The sequence below is a fragment of the Ursus americanus genome, chromosome 3, assembly GCF_024610735.1.
Source record: "Ursus americanus isolate L20-20 chromosome 3, mUrsAme1.1.p, whole genome shotgun sequence".
NCBI classification, from domain to species: Eukaryota; Metazoa; Chordata; class Mammalia; order Carnivora; family Ursidae; genus Ursus; species Ursus americanus.
In genome coordinates, this window is record NC_142129.1 from 66,002,716 (window position 1) to 66,023,398 (window position 20,683).

At 41.0% G+C, this 20,683-nt stretch overlaps 1 protein-coding gene across 3 annotated transcripts in view; it reads left to right on the plus strand.

Annotated features, from left to right (window-relative positions):
- SLC25A13 (solute carrier family 25 member 13) overlaps positions 1 to 20,683 on the plus strand; it is a 173,149-nt gene that overhangs the window by 15,026 nt on the left and 137,440 nt on the right. For 2 of the 3 annotated variants that reach the window (XM_045793200.2, XM_045793201.2), the window contains exons 2-3: positions 8,846 to 8,899; positions 18,107 to 18,249. In XM_045793200.2, coding sequence (XP_045649156.1) covers positions 8,846 to 8,899; positions 18,107 to 18,249 — 197 coding nt within the window. Of the gene's footprint in view, positions 1 to 8,845; positions 8,900 to 18,106; positions 18,250 to 20,683 lie in introns of those variants that run through there. The other variant, XM_087861058.1, reaches the window with a different exon arrangement.

Genomic DNA, 20,683 nt, shown 5'->3' on the forward strand with positions numbered 1-20,683 from the left:
ATCTAGGTTTGCTCCTTTTTGATCTTCTAGGAGTTTTACATTTAGGTCTCTGATCCATTTTGAGTTAATTTTTGTGAAGGGTGTAAGGTCTGTGTCTAGAGGTGGTTTTTTTGTTTTTGTTTTTGTTTTTGTTTTTTTTTGTATGTGGATATCTAGTTGTTCCAGCACCGTTTGTTGAAGAGGGTGTCTTTGCTCTTTTGTCAAAGATCAGTTGACTATATTTATGTAGGTCTCTTCCTAGGTTTTCTGTTCTGTTCCACTGAAGAGTGTTAATATCCTGTTGGAGAATTGACACCTTTGTCATTCTATCATGTCCCTCTTTATCCCTGGTAACTTTCCTTGCTTCAAAATGGGCCCCGACTGAAATTAATATAGCTATTTCCTGTCCTGTGTGAGACGTGAAAATGCTTGTTCTCCCATAATCGCTCTGAGAACCAGGTTGAGTTCCCAGAGGTAAAACTCACAAAAATGTGGAGGTCCTCCTATGGCTGGGTCCTCCTAGAGTTTTTAAATCTCTGTCTGGTCCACACGGAGCCTCCAGCAGTTTGTCTTTCACAGTTCAGGTTTTCCTGCGTCAGCAGGGGTTCCTGTGGAGGTTCTAATTGGTCCTTAAGATAACTTTCTGAAATAGATAAGTAGATTTTGTCACTGTGCCCATTTTATAGATGAGGAAACTAACTCGGAGATGTTAACTGATTGTCCAGGGTCACCAGGTTAGTAATATACTGGGACCCAAATCTTTACTCTGAACTTGGTGATGTCTGCGTTTGTCAGGGTGGGCAAACACCTTCTGTCTCCATAAGGAGTTGAAAATCTAAACAGAAAAATGTCTATTTTAGAAAAGACTCATACTGTCTCTTGTCAAATTTTTACTCTTGGGAACATTTACTGGAATGTTAGCTTTAGCTTAATAACAATAATAATAAAATCTAAAATTAGTGTGTTTAAAGTTATTTTAGCATCACAGAACCCACAGCTAAAATACCACCATTCATTTCTTAACCGTTACACTCTTACTTCTTAATACAGAATTGTAATGGTGATGGCTTTATCATTGTTTCATGTTTGTCTACACCAGTGCAGAGTTAAATCCAACACACTTCACAAGCTGCTGAATCCTTCTGATAAACATCTCCAGCACCCCTGACATGACCCGTTTGTGTAATTACTTGGCGGGTTAACATTTGTGGTATCTGGTGCCTCATAAGGCAACTGTTGAGTGATGTGAACTTTTGAGGGTTGATTACACAGAAAGGCTCTAGTTTGAAGCATGCTTAACAAGGCATCTTGTCTCTGTACTAATTTATGTTGCAGTAACTTTTTCATAGTCACTGTTCTTCATCTATTAGAACTTAGGGAAACTGTAGGCTGAGGAATGAGTGACTCAGTGAATTCAATAAAAAATTATTTTTCTTCAATTTGATGAGACACCTCATTCTTCTTCTTCTGTTAATGCTAACTGTGGTTTTGGGGAATTCCAAACTTTCTTTTGCTGTTACTGATTGTATCAGTCAAGGTTCACTTGCAGAGAACAGAATCCACTCTAGCTAGTTTAGGCCAAGGGAGATTTATTACAGGGTATTAAGTGGCTTACAGAATTTGTTGGGAAGGCTAAGAAACAGACTTCAGGTCGAGCTTCCAGGAGTGCCTTCCAGGGCCTCACCGCAGAGCAGGCCACCAAGGGAGCAGTTACCTCTCCTGCAGTCATGAAATGGTTTGCCTAAAGGCGAGTGTTCAGAACCATACTGCCACTGACATGGGCAGGAGGTTGCCAGAGGAAAATCAGACACTTCTAGCAATGATGCTTGCTGGCAGAAAGCAGAAACATGGCCCCCAGCTTCCCAATCTTTGCTTTCCAAAATTTTGCATTCCACATTTCCAACTTCATCTGATTGACAGCACCTAGGCCATATAGCTGCAAGGGAATCTGGGAAATGTAGTTTTAACCTTCCAGTCTCTGCAGTGCAGGAAGATACATGTGGAGATATAGGAAGATAGATGGGAAGAAGAGTTGTCCCCAGGTTCTAAATTGTTGGGCCACACCCAGTAGAGCTTTCCACTGGGATTCAGGTCCACCCACTACACTTCCTTCCTCAGATTCAAAAGACCAGACAGAGACATTTCTCCCTCCACCTCCTTTTTCTGCTTGTTGCTGCATGTGTGTCTGCCTGCAACAGAGACTAGCTCACTTTTGATGAGCTGTCTCCTCTCGCTTTTATTTCATATCTAAGGTAAATAATTACTTCATGACAGTAGAATTTTCAGTGTAAGCCTCTGCTTGTCGTGTCTTTCAGACCTTTTAGGTTTCTGCGGTGGGGGCGGGGGCTGAGTGAAGGCCGTGTTGTGCAGTGGGTGGAGAAGCAAAGCTAATGTTGAGATCTTGGGTCCTAATTCAATGGTTCTCACCCGAGCCCCACATTATAATCTCATGATGAAGCTTTAAAGGTACCCATTTCAGAGCTTCTGCTTGGATTAGCCATTGCAGTCTAATTTGATAGGCCTGGACATTGATGAAACCCAGAAGTCCTTTGTGAGACTTGAATATACAGTTGGGGCTGAGAATATCAGTCCTAACCAGACCAAACTGGACATTAGCTAAAGCTGTGGTTCTTAAATTTAAACAGCATTAGAATCACCTGGAGGACTTGTTCAACTGCAGATTGCTGGCCCCACCCCCAGAGTTTCTGAATTGTAGATCTGGGGTAGGGTGTGATGATTTGCATTTCTCAAAGTTCCCATTGGAGGCTGAAGGTCCAGTGCCACACTTTGAGCCCTGCTGGCCTGAAAGGAGCTACTTTCACTGTACAGATTGGATTTCTGCTCATCTGGAAGACTTTCTTCCTGAGTCAGCATTTTTGGAGCATCTGCTTAGTTTCTGTTCTTTGCAGGAGTTGGGAGATACAGAGGAATAAGATGCATTTGAGGAGATCATGATCTTAGAGCTTTTCACTGGAAGAAGAGAGCTTTTATTTTCTTTACATTTTCTTCTTCAGATTAGTATCCTGTATTCTGTGTAGGTTTTGTGTTCTTCCCCACTGCCCTGTTGAGCTCACAGTTCTGTACCACTGTGATTTGTTAATGAGCCTACAACTGTGGCTTGATTCCAGTGTTAGAAAGCCAATTTAAAAAATATTCCTCCATGTAGAAAAATCTTTCTGGTGTTCTCCTTCTTTTGGCTGTTCTACTCATATTGAAATAAGATTGAATTTATTTGTCCTGAAAATATCTTTCTGGTTCTCCTTGCCATGCTTCCTGCTACCGCCTTTTAAAAAACCAGTCACTGAAGTTATGTTACTGTTGGCTGGTTTTTTATATCTAGGATGTACCTAGCTAGGGCATCTGTTCTGCAAATGCTATTGATAACCTGTTCATGCTATTATATCTAATGTTTGTCTTGTCAAAAATTTTACATATTCAGTGGGCCTGAAATTTTGTCCCGTGGGACATAGATCAATGGAATTGACCTGAAGTGTCCATATTAAAGTTCAATAAAGGTAAATTTCTCCCAGTTTGTGGAAAAAATGTATAATGCATAGTTTTTTCAGTTTTAACCCTCCTTCTTTTTCCCTGAGTCTTGACTGTGTGTGAAAGTTAGCTGCTATAGTATAAGATTCTTTATTGTATTGATTTAAGTAGCAAATAGTAATATTTCATAGTCATCTGCCACGAACTCTTTTCCTTCTTGGTGATTTTCCTAACTATGTTTGAAAACTAGTTCCTTTATTTAAAACTCTTGATACACAAATTTTGTTTAATGGTGGAATCTATTCTTACAAATGCAAATTCAGAAGCATGATGATAAAATCAGGCAATTAGATTGTAAGAACAGTAGCTGTAAATATTTACATGCTGTTAGTATAAGAAAAAAAAATTATAACAATGAAATTCAGCCTTCTGGAAACAACCTCAAGTTTGATGAATCTTTTGAAGGCTTGTGAAAGTGGTGCAGAGTGGTGCGTGCCCAGCAGCTGTTTTGAGTTGACTTAAAAAGGGAGGCTCCATTTCTGTAGTTCCCTTTTTCCAGCTCCTAAAACTTCCTGGATATCAATTTTTGCCACCAGGTAGAATCCATCTGAGTACAGCTTCTGAACACTGGCGCTTCTCGCTCTAACTTTGTTGTCTCTCAAGAAGCTGTGTAAGTGCTCTTCCTTCTCTGCACATAAGCCCAAACCAGAAGGTAAGAATGGGAGGCAGAAGGAGAACTGGGGATTCTGACTAGCTGCACGGCAGTGGGGAGATAGATGGAATTAGTGCAGAGGTGAGGCCGGAAGACTGGTAAAAGTTTTTCAGAATTCATCCCCTATTGAACCGTAGTTACTTTGTGCTTCGTTACAGTGTGTTCAGGACCTAATACACATTTCCATGGGCCTCAGGGAAATTCCATGGTGTATCTGGAACTTTGCGTCTGTTTTCAAGAAGTGGCATTGGTTGGGGCTAAGATAGCAGAGGGCATGAGTTAGGAAAACGTCTGTGGTTAGTGGTTTGCTGAATGTTTTTGAAGATCCGTGAGTTCCTTTACCCTCCCTCCTCCTCATTTTTTCCTTCTCAAGTTATGAGCCAGGTTACTCATCACTTGGACTTTTAAAGAGTAAGCATGGTAGAATATAAACACCTTTCCATAAATAATACAAGTAATAGATTTCGTTTATCCAGTGCTTTAACCGTGTGTCCTTTTTGGTGCTAAGCGCTTGATGTTATTATCTCCTATCACCCTTTCAACCATCCAGGATTTCTCATTTTGCAGGTGAGGAAAGTGAGACTGAGAGGTCAGGGGTCTAGCTCAACGTCACGAAGTTAGTCAGTTCAGATGTCACACTTGATCCCCAGTCACAGGTGGCCTGACACTAAAGCCATGTTTTTTTTTTTTTTTTAAGATTTTAAAAAATTACTGTGTTTAGGGTGAAAGTGGTAGAGGGACAGAGGGAGAGGGAGAGACAGAATCCCAAGCAGACTCCATGCCCAGTGCAGAGCCCTATGCAGGGCTCGGCAGGGCTCAATTCCAGGACCCTGAAATCATAACCTGAGCCAAAACCAAGAGTCAGATGACGTGTAACCAACTGAGCCACCCAGGCGCCCCTAAAGCCATGTTCTTGATCACAGCACTGGATTGACACTACAAACTGGCGGTGGTAGGAGAAAATGGGAGATTCTTGATTTCTAGGCATGTATTATATTAGTGGTTAACGTAAGTTATGATCAGTTTGAAGCTGCCTACGATGCGGCTCAGTGGAAAAACCAACAGAGTAGGAGATGGAAGATCTGGAGTTGATGTCAGCTCAAACAACACTTAGAAATGTAAGCACAAATTGGTGCCAGATCTGACTTCTGGGGAAATAATTGACCCTCTTTGAGTCTTGGTTTCTCCTTCTGTAAAGTGGGTGCAATATTATGCTCTCTGCTGGCTTCAGGTTTTGCTGTGAAGATCCAGTGAAGTAATAGTCATGCACTGAAAATATAAAATGTTCTATACATATTAGGTGACATGACTTAGATTTGTTGGGTCACTACATGGATTTTTTAAAGATTAATTTATAGAATTCAGTACTTCAGCTAATATTTATTGAATGCCTGTATGTGCCAGACATTATACCAGATGTTGGTGGTACACTGGTGAATAACTCCTGCTTTTTAAACAAAATTTTTAATAAATTTATACACCCTTCATCCATTTCTCCCACCCCACTCCCCTGCCTCTGGCAACCACCAATCTGTTCTCTGTATCTATTTTTTTTTCTGTATCTGTTTTTATATAACTATGTAGATTCCAGAGAGATCATACAGTACTTGTCTTTCTCTGATTTATTTCACTTAGCATATGCCCTTGAGGTCCATCCATGTTGTTGCAAGTGGGAAGATTTCATTCTTTCTTATGCTTGAATAATATTCCAGTTTATATTTATTTGTATCTGTCTGTCTCACAGTTTCTTTGTCCATTCATCCAGCAGTGGACACTTTAGGTTGTTGCTATGTCTTGGCTGTTGTAAATAATGCTGCAGTGAACATGAGGGTGCAGATATATTTTTTCAAGTTAGTGTTTTCATTTTCTTCAGATAAATACCCCTAAGTAGAATAGTTCTATTTTTAATTTTTTAAGGAACCTCCATACTGTTTTCCATAATGGCTGCACCAATTGACGTTCTCACCAGCAGTGTACAGAATTTCCTTTTTCTCTACATTCTTGCCAATACTTGTTACTTTGTCTTTTTTCCCCCTTTGTCTTTTTGATAATAGCCAGTCTAACAGGTGTAGGGAAACATCTCATTGTGGTTTTGATTTGTATTTTCCTGATGATGAGTGATACTGAGCATCTTTTCATGTACCTGTTGGCCATCTTTGTATCTTCTTTGGAGAAGCTGCACTTGATTATGGTATGTGATCCTTTTACTATATTGAATTTGGTTTGCTAGTATTTGTTGAGGATTTTTGCACATATATTCATCAGGGATATTAGCCTATATATATATATTTTTTTTCTTGTGGCATCCTTGTCTGGCTTGGTATCAGGCTAATGCTGGACTCATGAGTTTGGAAGAGTTTCTTCCTCTTCTATATTTTGCAAGAGTTGTGGAAGGATTGGTATTAATTTTTGTTTGAATGTTTGGTAGATTTCCATAGTGAAGCTCTCTGGTCCTAGACTTGTTTTTTGGGAGGTTTTAAATTGCTGATTCAATCTCCTTACTGGTATCTGGTGTCTTCAGATTTTTCTATTTCGTTATGATTCAGTCTTGGTAGGTTGTGTGTTTCTAGGAATTTATTCATTTCTTCTAGGTTGTCCCATTTGTTAGTATAGTTGTTCACAGTGGTCTCTTACCTTTCATATTTCTGTGGTACCAGTTGTTGATGTCTCCTCTTTCATTTCCAATTTTATTTGTGCCATCTATCTTTTTTACTTGGTGAGTCTTTCTAATGGTTTGTCAATTTTCGTCATTTTTTCAAAGAACCATCTCTTAGTTACATTGATGTTTCCTGTTGTGTTTTTAGTCGCTATTTCATTGATCTCTGCTCTGATCTTTGTTATTTTCTCCCTATATGGATTGTGTTCTCCTGTGCCTTAGATCCTGGCAGAGGTACAGAGTGAAAGCTTTGTTTCTTAGGGAGGCGTAGTCCTGGTGGGGAACACTGATGTGCATTTGGGGATTAGTAATGGAAGAATGCTGTGGGAATTTAGGGCAGGGGAAGTTCACTCTAAAATAGCATTGCCCAGGGAAAGCTTTATGAAGTGCATGGCATAGTGAATTAATTAGATTTTAAAGGATGTGGTATTCAGATGGAGCAAGAATAGTTCACTTTGTGGAAACTTACCTTTGCTTTTAAAAGGAAACCCAACTAAGTACCTAGGGTCACCATAAGCCTTCTAAAAAATGTTACTTATGTATTGTCGTGAGATATGGAACTTGGAGGGAATTTCTTTGCTCTTAAGAGGGTGGAAGCGTCTTTATGCTGTCTCATCTTCTCCAATAGTGTTTGGGCTATTCAAATACCTTTCTCCTAATACAAACCCGAAAGAAAGGATTCTTCTTCTGAAACCTATAGGTCGGCGCTATCATCAGTCTTAGATTGGTTAGCATTCTATCTTTTCCTCCTTAATTGAACAGCAAAGAACACTAACTAATTTAGAATTTTAAAAAGATTACCAAATCTTATGGACAAAAAAATGCATTGGTGGTTACAAGTACTCAGCTGAAATTAAAGGAGTTATCAGTCTTGCTTTGGGAAACAAGGTGACCAACCAACTCGTTTCAGAAAAACTACCTCTCCCATTCCAGTGATTAGTTAATAAAATTATTCCTGACAGTGGCAGGCCAAGAAGCTCAGGCAGTTACATTTTAGAGACAGAGAACCCATTGTCCACAGATCTCAGAAGAGCCTTTGCAAACACACAGAAGGGATTTAGAACAATTTGCATAAATCTCCCTGTGGATAGCGACATGGCTCCGGTATTAGGGTGGTTCCAGGAACCCCTCCTTGGCTGTATCATGGGGTGACGCTGTGCTTGGTGAGAATTCAGTCTCATGACGGTTTTTGCCAGCAGGATTGGGTGATGGGACACTGAATAAGCCCACTGTTTGGTTCCACATAAGGACTCTTTTGTGTTGGCCTGGGGTAGCCATATTCAAGTTTGTCTTGCTTTTTCTCCACTGATGTTTTTGGACTTTGTGGGCTGGGGAATTAAGCACAACACCTATTCTGAGCTAATCTGTCAAATTTTGTTCTCAAAAGGTAACCATAGCCCCTTGTATTTCTAGAGTGTGGAGCATAATAGTCATACCTTTGGAGACTTCTGACTTCTTAAATTAAAAGTCGGGGCGAGGAGGAGACCTTGCTTGGCATGGCCAGATAGCTAGGCATTCATGCCTGTTCCTGGCAGGACTGTGGGAAGTAATACCCTTGTTTGTTAATATGATTTGCCTTGTTCACCAACTTCTTTAGCAACTATGTTCTCTTGCATAGTTAACAAGTCGTACTTTAATATCTAATATTCCCCTATGGAAGGGTATGGATCACTCTGGTGTGGAGTTTTAAAATGCCAGGTGGTTACAGATCTGTTTCAAGTTTTCTTTTTTCTACTTACTTTTTGAAAAAAAAGAAGAAAAAAGGTATACATTAAATACCACATACTAAGAGCTTTGCTGGTTTCTTGCACAGACTATTACCATTCTAGAAGCCACATAAGGAGTCTAATTTAAAATCCAGGGAGCAGTTCATGCACTGGGGAAATTTGGTTCTTTTAAGTGCAAAAATGAAATCCACTAATTTCTAACCTGGAGTTTATTTTCTTTCAGTCTGCTAGCTTGATTTCTCAGCTTTGTTCTAATAATATAAACATTTTTATGTTTATTTATAGGTGGTTTTAACCAAGAGAGCAGATCCAGCTGAACTTAGAACAATATTTTTGAAGGTCAGTATAAAGGAATTTATTTTGTTTCTTGTTTGATTTGTGTTCTCGAACTTTTAAAGATTATTTTCAAACCGCTCTTTATTTCATTGTTTTATATAGATATATATATATATATATATAAGGTATCTTTACTTAAGACTTATGGAAGAGATCCATTACAATTATATCTGTTTTTTTGGAATGTATCAGAAACTTGCAGGTGATTGTTTGTGAGGGCAGTATGGTTTACATTTTAGTTCTCTCACTTTCTTTTCTCTCACTTGGTGTTAGATATTGGAAAGGAGTTGCTGGGGGATTTAGTTTCACAACTCATTGACCTTTCCAGGATTCACCTGTACAGTTTGATGATCATGCTTTTTCTCACAAGAAGTGGAAAGCTCTTTGTAAACATTTCAGTAGTCCTTCATCCATCCAGAGAGGACTGTCCTTGCCTTTCATTGGTAGAAGCCCATCGTTGTTATCATCATCATCATCATCATCATTTTATTGCAACTGTGGATTGTGGTGGAGGCCTCAGTATGAGTAATAGTACATATCAGTTCACACAGATACCATATATTTCCTTAGTTTCTTATATTTCACTACTTTGTGACATTGGGTAGTGAATGAATGATACTCTAATAAAAGTCTACCTCAGGTCCCAAACACAGAATCACGTAATGTTATTTACCTGGATTAAAGTACTCGAAAAAGGAAAGGGCACTTTTGTAAAGATCATTTAAAAAGTATATATGTGGGGGGCGCCTGGGTGGCACAGCAGTTAAGCGTCTGCCTTCGGCTCAGGGCGTGATCCCAGAGTTATGGGATCGAGCCCCACATCAGGCTCCTCCACTCTGAGCCTGCTTCTTCCTCTCCCACTCCCCCTGCTTGTGTTCCCTCTCTCGCTGACTGTCTCTATCTCTTTCAAATAAATAAATAAAATCTTTAAAAAAAAAAAAAGTATATATGTGGGCCTTTTGTAAACGTGATGGAAAAGCAGCTGTGCTGTATGTAAAGGGGACCAAGACTTCAATGAGACATTGACAATCTGCTGTGTACCAAATACATGGCCCAGAAAGTTACTAATTCTGTGAGCATCACTTTCCTCATGAAAATGTGGTACTATTAAAAAAATACTGAGAAATCAGAGAATGAATACTGACAGGATTATCTGATACCAAGGAATTGTTATTGATTGATTTTTTAGTCTGGATGATGGTATTCTGATTATAGGAGCTATAAAGAGTCTTTTTCTCTTAGACATCCACACTGAAGTGTTTACAGATAAGAGTATGATGTCTGAGATTTGCTTTTAAATAATCCAGTTTTGGTTGGGGGGGGGCAATACGTGGTCGGCGTGATGATAATTTTTGAAATTGGTAAATGGAACATTGAGTTTCTTATCCTGTTCTCTCTATATCTTCATAAGTTACAAAAATGTGTAAAGATTGAGTGAAAAAACTTGGGTGAAAGTGCCCAGCACCTGATATGCATTAGATAACTGATTCAGTAAGTGCTTGAAATTAAATAATTCAAACACGAGAGACAGAGGCTTCAAAAGGAAATGGTTAAAAATGTGAGCAGGTTTGGGGTGAGGAAAAGGGATAATTTGTAAGGAGATTTGGATTATGTGTAAGAAAGCAGAATTCTTTATAAATTTGGTTTTAGCCTGAAAGGACGATGGTGGAAAACGATTCTAGATCGTGAAAGTCCAGGAAACAGAAATGCTTTGTTTTGCACCTGGACTAGTGTCTGTTGCTCTGCATTTGGGGCCCACCGTGATTGGATGGGGTGTGTATGAGGGAACCGTAGACATTGTTAGTGTGTGTATTTAAGACCTATGGTATAAAACTCTTACAGTATAATTCTAGGAGACTACTTGCAGTGGGTTGCCAGAGACCCTAGTGAAATGGATAAAAGCTCATTAACCTGAGCTGGCAAAGTCATAATCATTCTTTGAACTCAGGACCTCTCTGTTACTTCTGTTTTCTAAACCAGCGATAGTCTGACAGGAAATGGGAACAACTCTGAGTGTCTCAGTAGATGGTGCATCTTGGATCGCTCCTGGTCTTTTGGCATGATCCAGTGGAAAGGCTCCATCCGGGTAAAAGCTGTGTCCACCTTTTGAGGCCACGTGGCAGCTGGTTAGGTTAAGATCCTACTTTGGAACAACCTGTCTTTTCCAGCTGCTGCCTGTCTATAGGAGGCAAGTGTCTCCTGGAGACAAATCGGATTGGTCAGGTAAACCCAGGGAGGGTAGGAATTCCCTGCAGAGTTCTGGAGAGCCAGCTGTGAGGTTCTGTGTAGGTGAGCCTGAAGGCTGGGGTGGAATCCTTGGGAGCACATAGGGAAGTGCTGTCTTCTCTTGGGGTGGCTAAGACTTTTGAGTGGCTAAGGCTTTTGAGTGAGAGTGTGACTTAGAGTCCAAGGGGATGATGGGGCCAGAAAGCAGGGGACCGTCCATGAAGAAAGCCGTGATCAGCAGTTTCTGGAAGGGATTGTGGGTCTGGCAGAGGTTTGGGTGATCTCATCAGGCCTGGGCAGTGTAGTACCAACACAAATCCATCCTGGCTCAGCATGTGGGGGATCTCTTGTTTACCATCTGCCACAGATAGGGGTGAGGCCCATGGGGGCTCTGCCAGCCACGGCTCCACTGTGGCCGGGCTGTAAGTTACGTATGGATCCGCAGTAAGCTCTCTGTAAACCTGACTACTTTGCTGATTTTCTATGACTTTTTCTTCCTGATAAATATCCCAGCCTTCTGTGACACTAGGTAGAGGATTCTTCTGTAGCTCGGGGTGGGGCGGTGGGGGGAGGTGGACCTTTGGGCCAGATGTGCTGATAGCAGGGGAGTTGGCAACTGTGGAAGTCAGAGAGAGCCAGTGGAACTGGCAAAGAGAAGGAAAGAGGGGTCCTGGAGGACTGAGGTGGTCTCAGTTCTGCCTTCTTTTATCCTTGAGAAGAGTTAAAATAAATTCTGCTTTCTTCTTTTTTTGGGGGGGAGTTGCTTACTGTATGTAAAGTACAGTATTAAGTGTTGGGGATATAAAGATGCATAAATCATGGCTCCTGCCATTTACTGTCTCACTGTGTGTAAGTGTAAAAAAAAACCATGATATGGTTGATAAACATTATATGGCATTAATTAGTAGGAAGGTGATGTGGGGCTAATTACATCTTGCTAGCAAGGGTCATTGCAGTTACAGAGAGGTGGTGATGTTGGAGCTGGGCTTGACAGTGAGTAGGTGCTTATCAGCTGGAGAAGGTAGAGGAGGGCTGTGGGACAGAGGAAGACTGCTCTGGGCAGAGGCAGCAGCAGGTGTGGAACAGTGGGCTGTGAGTGCCAGGCGGGGGTGACCTGGAGCACAGGCTCTTGGGCAGTGCACTGGCGGGGGGGGGGGGGGGGGGTGTAGGCAGGGCGGGGTTGGTGTCTAGCCTTCCTGGCCTGAGGCACTGGAGTTTATAGTGTGTCCTCTTCTGGTGATAAGAGGCGGGTAACATTTTGTCTGGGTGTGGAAGTTGAAGGCCAGGTGTGGTCAGTTTTGTTTTTCACATGAGTGTTGACATGTGTTTTTTCATGCATGTTAATTTGAGCGGGTGTACTGAGCGCTCACGGTTTGACTGAAACACCATGAAACTTTGCGGTGAGTGGAATGTACAAGAGAGGTATAAGCAGTGACCATGTCTTCAAGGAGTTCAGGTTTTCTGTGGGAGACCAGATTTACAGGCACACAGCAGGTGAACAAGAATCTAGGTTAGCCTCCTGCCAGTGTGGTGAAAGCAAATGCCACAGGAAAAGGGGAGGAGGGGGTGGTCCCTGAGGGGGAGTGGTCAGAGAAGGCTCCTTGGAGAGGGGCCTGGGAGAGTCCCGGGGTGAGTGGGAACTGGAGAGTCAGGGAGGAGGGCAGCTGGGGAGCTCCCGGGGAGAGGGCCACATTCGAGGGAAGGCCGGGAGATGGGTTTGGGAGCACACAGCGTCTCCAGGTTGAAGGATTCTTGCTCCTTCAAGTGTTCATTTAAATTCAGCTCTGTGCCAGGGAGCCTGCCAAGCCTTACAGGGTGTGGGTGACAAAATTAGAAAGGTACTGGGAGTTTGGCACTATGCTGAATAGGAAGCCATTGGGGGTTTTCTGGGTCATCCAGTGACACTGGCAGGATGGGTTTGAGATTTGGTTGGTGCAGCAGGGCCATAAGTTAGGCAGCCTTGGTAATCCTGGTGCGTGGCCCTAAAGACTTCACTAGGGTTGTGGCAGCAGGGGAAATGGAGAATGGGCAAGGTTTAGACATTTTGAAGGACTGCTTGATGGAAATGATCTTAAACAATGGATGAGAGGGTTCAGGGGATAAATTCGGCCCCTGGATAGATAGCCTGGGTCAGGGAGGTGCCAGTTATAAGAAGAGGGAAACTGAGAAGGAAACTGTTAGCTCAGGGGAGAGCAAAGGGGGCGATGTGTACTGTTTACATGTGGAAGTAGCTGAGTGCCTGTAGTGTAAGCTGTGGGAGATGGGAAGGCTGGGTAAAGGGGCTAGACAAGGGGAATAGGCCCTATGACAGTTTGTAATGATGATACGTAGTGAATTGCACTTGGATTTCTTGTAATTATTCTTTGTCAACAAAACATGTGTATTTAGAATTTTTGTGAACAAAATTGGAAAAACAGGTAATTTCTTTTTTGAAAACTTTTTTAAAATGAGAAAATGGTTCATATTCATTGGCAAAAATTTAAAAAGCAGAAGTATGTAAAGAAAAGTAACTTGTGATTCTGCTGTATAGATAAAATCCATATCTATATCTATATATAAATAGGTATTTTATATACCTATCTCTCTGTTTCTGTATCTCCATGTATGTATATAAAGCCCTTTTTTCCTTAACAGGAGAAAAAAATACTATTTTATCGAGTTTTTCCCTTCACCTAATATGTTAAGAAAATTTTTTCCTATAATTGAATGTATTTCTACAGTGTTTTTATTGTTGCATGCTATTCCTGCATATGGCTGTTTTTACCATAATTTATCTAGCCACTTCCTATTATTGGATGCTTAGTTGTCTTTTCTGCTTTGCTAGTCTAACAGCACTGTAATGAATACTCTTGAACCTGAATTTCTGCATATAGCCTGCATGTTTAATCATATTAAAACTTACAGAAAATTTTAAGGGGGAGAGAGGCTTCAGGTCACTTATAAAATCTAGTCCCAAAGAAGGATTAAATACCATTTTAAAGATGTGGGAGCTGTGTGGTCCACTCCCTTGACAGGGACCCCTCCGTTCACTGCTGCAAGGGCAGCAGGGCACCTTTGTCAGTATGTTCTTACTATGATCTGTCTCTGTCCATCAATTGAAGGAACAATCTTTAACATTTTTGCTATAATCACACGGCAGACCACCCAGCCTTGGTAATGAGCTGGTTTTGCAAACTGAAGAAAACTGTGTTTTCTGTGTTCAGATTAATATGCTCTTACATTTACAAAATTATTTCATTATCACCTCTAAAAGCTGGGGCAGAAAATATCTCGATTTTTTAAAATGTAAGCTATTGATACATAAATGAAGTGCACAGATCGTAAATGTACAGCTCCATTAATGTTCACAAAGTGAGCACAGACCTCTGTAACCAGCACCCCAGAAGCCATCTGATGCCCCTTCCAGTCAGTACGCACCCCTCCTAAGGGTAACCAGTTGTCTGGTTTTCAGCTTTATAGCAATGGAATCATAACACTATGTTTTCTTGTGTCTCATTTCTTTCACTCTTGTTTTGTTATTAAGTTGTTAAGATTCATCCCCGTTGTTGTGTGTGGTTGGTGTTAGTTTATTTTCATTGCTGTGTTATATTCCAGAGTGTGATTGTACCACAGTACTTCCTTTATACGTCCTACTGTTGGTTAACATTTGAGTTATTTTCCATGTTTTTGCTATTGAAGATAATGCTGCTGTGGACATTAAAATGCTAAAGGGTGTTTTTCAGTTAAAAAAATACATACATGCACACACATATGTTTCTCTATACACGTTTGTGTTAGAGACCTACTTACGGTTGAAATTGCTGTGTCTGTGATTCTGTGCATGTTCAGTTAGAGGAGACGCTGCCAAGTAGTGTTCTAAAGTGGCTTAACAGTTTACTCTCATAACACCAGTGTATGAGAATTGCATTTGCTCCACGTTTTTGTGAATACTTGTTATTTCTTTTTAATTGTCCTGTGTATGGGTTCGAGGTATGGCATTGTAATTTTGTTTTGCACTTTCACTGGAATTTTTTTTAGGGGACAGCAGCTTGACAATGATTCTAAAGGCTACTTGGGGGAAAAATCAAAGACTGATCATGGCCCAGGAAACTCCCAAGAGGGAAGTAGTACAATGATTTTAAACTTTCCCGCATTTGACAGGTACTTACTGAAAGCATTTCACTCTCTGCCTGCCACCAGCCCAGGACCTTGAGGATGCTGCAGTGAGAACCATAGGAAAGAATCCCGTCCTGACAGAGCTTTCTGTCTAGTTGTAGCAATTAAGATGCATGCAGTCTTGCAAGAGTACACAGGTCAGTTGGCAAGGATTCCTGCTGCAGGGAGGGCAAGAACTGTCAGAGCATCCTGGCATCCCTCCATGGAATTTGGGGGCAGCCCCAGAGGGGAGCCTCTATCTTAGGAAGCCATTCGTTGCCAGCTGATCACAACTGGTGTTGAAGGTGGACTTACTTGCCAAGCTGTTTCCTGATGATCCTATGATAATTAGTGTGTGATGCACATGGCATCCTAAAGAGAGGGGAAGGGAGAATGATTTCATTTGTGCTCCTGGGACAACCAAGAGATTAAGTGGGAAAAACTAAAGTTGGAGGATCCTTAAACCACATAAAAAAATAAAGTTCCAATGTATTGAAACTTAAAAGATAAACCTACTGAAAAGCTAAGAGAGAATGTGGGTGAATATTAGTCTTGAGATGAGGAAGGCCTAGCTTCTAGACTTAGAAGTAAGTAATGGAATAAATTGCAAAGGAGGGGAAAAAAATCTACAGACTCCATTATCTACAAGTATCAAACTGGATAAATATTTGCAACAAATCCAACAAAGGGGGAAGAGGGCATGTTCACACACTGCTGGTGGGAGTGTAAATTGGTACAATCTTTTCTGGAGAGCAGTATGATAATAGATATGAAGAGCCTTCAAGTTCCTCTCTTTTGACTCAACAATTTCTCTTCCAGGAGCCTAGCCATTGAAGATTGCCAGGAATTTCAACAGTTGTTATATACAAGGCTGGTTACCTTAGCTTTATTTAAAAATATCCCAAACTGGAAAATAACCTAATGTTGACTGGTGGGAGAAGAGTTAAATTGTGTTTTTAACTAAATTAATTACTCACTGCTGTAAGCAAACATAGGTATGACTCTCAGTCATAGGATCGCTGTAATTAGCAGTGACCTCTCCTTTGTACTTCCTGTCTTGTTTTGCCTCAAGAAAATCAAAATATAATTCTTCTATGTTTCCAAAAAACCAGTTCAATGCTAGGTGAAGAATACTGGGATTCTTGGACCATTTTTGAGCTTTTCTTTTGTACCCTGCTAAAAAATGTTAAACGAGAATGGATCGTACAGAACGTTTATAAAGTGCTTATTGTGTGTAGCACATTGTGCTACGTATGTTACATGCTTATTCATTTATTTCTAGCCTCGACCTTAAGCAGCAGGTAATGTTGTTATCCCCATTTTACAGAGGAAGAGCTTTACTTACATGAGGTCATACAGGTGGTGAGAGGCAGAAGCAGAGCTCAGCGCAGCCCAGGCCTGAGGGACTCCAGAGCTTGGTTCTGAGTAGCTAAGCAAGAGTTTGTCCTGCCTTGGAATTAAAATGTAGAAGTAGCAAGTGACTTCTGGAAACAATTGTAATGGCACTTGACTCTGCGGCTGCAGAGGGAGCGGACGAGCTATTGTTGCATTTCCCTTCCCTGTGCGCCTCCGGTGTGGTCCCTATCATCCGTCTCGCCTTGTTCTTCGCGTAGCTCATGGAATTCACCTCCCCACCCCAAATCACTATTCTGTCCCCTCTCCTGCGCCATCAGGATACCGTATGATCCCGTGTTGTTTCTCAGCATCTGCCATGGGCCCTGGGACTCTGAGGGACAGGAATGAGCAGCTTCCCGCTTACAGGCGCTGGGATCTATCACTGAGGGCAAGAGGAATGCTGTGAAAAAGCATCGAGTGCACCTAATTCTCATTGACCATTTCTGCTCTAGAATGGAGAGGGGACACTAACCAGAGCAGCCTTTCATATCTTCTTCCATAAAGTCCCACAAGAAGCCGTACAGTTAATAGTTCGCTTTCCAGCTTACCCTGTTTCTCCTCCTTTCTTGAATTATTGATGCCCTTGAAACAGGAATGGGGGTAAAATAATTAGGTTGTTCCCATTCATGATTTTATAATTCTTTTTTTTTTTTAAAGATTTTATTTATTTATTCGACAGAGATAGAGACAGCCAGCGAGAGAGGGAACACAAGCAGGGGGAGCGGGAGAGGAAGAAGCAGGCTCATAGCGGAGGAGCCTGATGTGGGGCTCGATCCCATAACGCTGGGATCACGCCCTGAGCCGAAGGCAGACGCTTAACCGCTGTGCCACCCAGGCGCCCCTAATTCTTTTTTTTTTTTTAAGCTGTATGTCCTTGCTAAAAACAAAATGTAATTTGTCTTTCCAAACTTCTGTAAACTAGGGTTTCTCAATGTCAGTACTGTTGACATTTGGGGCTGGCTCACTCTGTTGAGGGGGTCGTCCTGACCTCTCCCAACTAGATGCTAGTAGCATCCCTCTCCCTCAGTTTATGACAGTCAGAGTTGTCATCAGACATTGTCAGATGTCCTCTGTGGGGAAAAATAAAACAAACGGAGGAAGTGCAGAGCTAGAGAAACCTTGCCTCCCCTTCCCCCATCCCCAAAAGGCAGGTAACATATAGAGAAGCTGGGCCTCCTAGATTATACTTGGCTGTTAACGGACGTTGGTGTTTATAAGCTGGCCAGTCAGGCCAAGCTGCCTCCAGTTGAGAACCACTCATATAAACATAAAACTTGGCAGACTTAACATGTTTTTGTTTTTTCTATGAGGTGTTGGGAAATAACTGTGCTTGAGAAGAGTGTATTATCATATATGATGTTTTATCCTTCGAATATTTTCAGCTTTTTCACATATTGATCTCATGATTATATACTTTTGAGGGTAAAATATCTTTTCTCTTTTTTTTCTAAACAGTATGCAAGCATTGAAAAAAATGGTGAGTTTTTCATGTCTCCCAATGACTTCGTCACTCGATATTTGAACATTTTTGGAGAAAGCCAGCCTAATCCAAAGACTGTGGAGCTTTTAAGTGGTGTAGTGGATCAGACCAAAGATGGGTATGTTTGTTTTTAATTATCTCATTTAATTTTTTTGTTCGAAATAGCTTTCTGTTACTTTAAAGGTTAGTAAGTCACTGAATACCTTCCCATCTCTCAAGAGCATTTTCTCTACCTATTACAATTAATTCATTATTTTGGGAATAATACCTTTAACATTTCCTTCTTATCACAGTTGGGGTTTTATGTGTTTGTGTGTTTTTTTTTAAGGTTTTATTTATTTAGAGAGAGAGAAAGAGCACGCTTGGGTAGGGGGAAGGGGTAGAGGGAGAGAGAGAATTTCAAGCAGACTCTCTGCTGAGTGCAGGGGCTCAGTCTCACAACCCTGAGATCATGACCTGGGCCAAAATCAGGAGTTGGACACTAACTGACTGAGTCACCCAGGTGCCCCCTGCGTGCATTTTTTGACAGTAAAGAACTGCTTGTAGTTGCAGAGACTTACTGTAGTTGATGAGTGGTGTGAGATGTACTAGAGTGTTTGTACATATATTGGTATTTTTCAAGGGAACTGTAAAAATTGTGAGTAAATGTAAAATATAGCTCTACAAACATAACTTTTCTATGATCTTTTCCTCTGTTCAAATAACTGGAAATCTTCCATATGATTAAATAGTATGAATCTAACAGAATAATGTGATGATTCCAAAGCGCTAAGAAAGGCGTTCTACCCAAGCTGGAAGAGACAGATACTTTGCAAAATGCCTTTGGATCTCCCCCCCCACTGGTGTTGTCACATTTTTAAAAAATGAGCTTTTCCTAGGCGGTTTAAGATTGCAGTTGGCTTTTACCATTAAGTGTGAAATTTTGGGCCCCAAACTCTTGCTAATACAAATACCAGTCTCCTAATAGCCAAGTACATTGTCCAAGAACTGGCCTTCTCTATATTAACTGTAGTAGACCCAGCCTCCTACCCTTGCTACATGTCAGCACCCCATTCCATATATTGCAGTTACCTGCTGTTCCAGAGTGGTGTGCTCTAGCTTGTCACCTGTCTAATTTTTCCCACATGCACCAGTTGAGATACAACTATAGTAAAATTTGTTGATGTATTGCAAATGCTTTCAGTTTTTACCAGCACTTCCCTTTTCTTATTTATGCAACTGTGGTCCCATCTTGCATGGAAGTAATCGCCTCTAAAATGAAGGTCTTGCAGATAGGAGGGAGAGGGACGGATATTGGCAGTGATACTTACGATAATATCCCGGAGAGTTGCTGGATTGTGCCTTCTCTGTTTATTCCAGTAGAGGTTATTTGGGTTACTTCTATTTTCTACCTCCACCCCAACACAGCATTCTTTGCTTGTTGGGAAGGTGTGTGTAATGTGTGAGCAGGCTGTCCTTCCCTCTCTTCCCAGGGCCTCTCTGGGGTGGTGTGTGGAGAGGCTGACGTGTATTTCACACTAGTCCATTGAAGCAAAAGCTAGATAGAACATAGATTTATTCCAGCAGACGTATGTTTTGGGTGAGTGCTCCTTGCTTTAGGCAAGTAAGATGTTCCAGGCTCAGCGTGGGTATTTCCTGCCTCTAACCTGGAAATCACTCTTTTCTTCAAGAAGTCCTGGTTCTTTTAGGTTGGGAATGGTGCTTAAAAACAGAGAGCTGGGCACTGGTTATTGTTACTAGGTTGTTACTACTTCTCTGGCTTCTCAGTGGAAAGAGCAGAGAGATATACTTAAAAAAATCAGAACTTAATAGTGACATTTCCTGTTTAAATTTAACGCAACAGGATTTTTTTCTTATATTTGATCTCTTTCTTCCAGTGAACATTTTGGTTCCTTATTAAATTAATATATTTATGGGTATTAACTTATATTATTGTAATACATTCTAATGTGCTTTTTTCCCCCATTAAAATACATGCTTTTCCTGTTTATTTTTACAGATACTCTCCAAAAATAATAGCCTTTGATTCATTAGATACAGTAATGTAACATACGTTGTACATACATAATGTAACGTACAGATTTTTTCAAAAGCTTATAACAAATCCGAAATGCGGGCTCTGCTTCCCTGGTGGGGCAGATGAGCTGGCTGGGCCTGCCGGTGATCAAGCTGTTTGCCACCAACCCTGGCTGGCTCCAGAGACCGTGTGGCCTTCCCACTGGTTCAGACTTGCCTTTTCTCTCATAATCTTGTCATCCAATTTAACTTGACATTTTCTTTCAGATTTTGTATTATCTTAAATGTCAGTGTTTCACTGTGACAGAGAAAATCTTAGATGGTCTCAATCTGTTGCCCTATGACTTTTTTTCCTTCAGTTGCAAAAACCTCAGTTTCAGAAGGGAAAATAACCACCTGTAGTCTTTTCATCTCGACACGATTATTTCGAATTTTTTCAGTGTCTCCTGTGGTTTGTTAACCTGCATCAACATTTTCCATAATCTGAATGTATTTTAACTGCAGTTGTTTTATAGTCTTTTAGACTGTGTCTACCA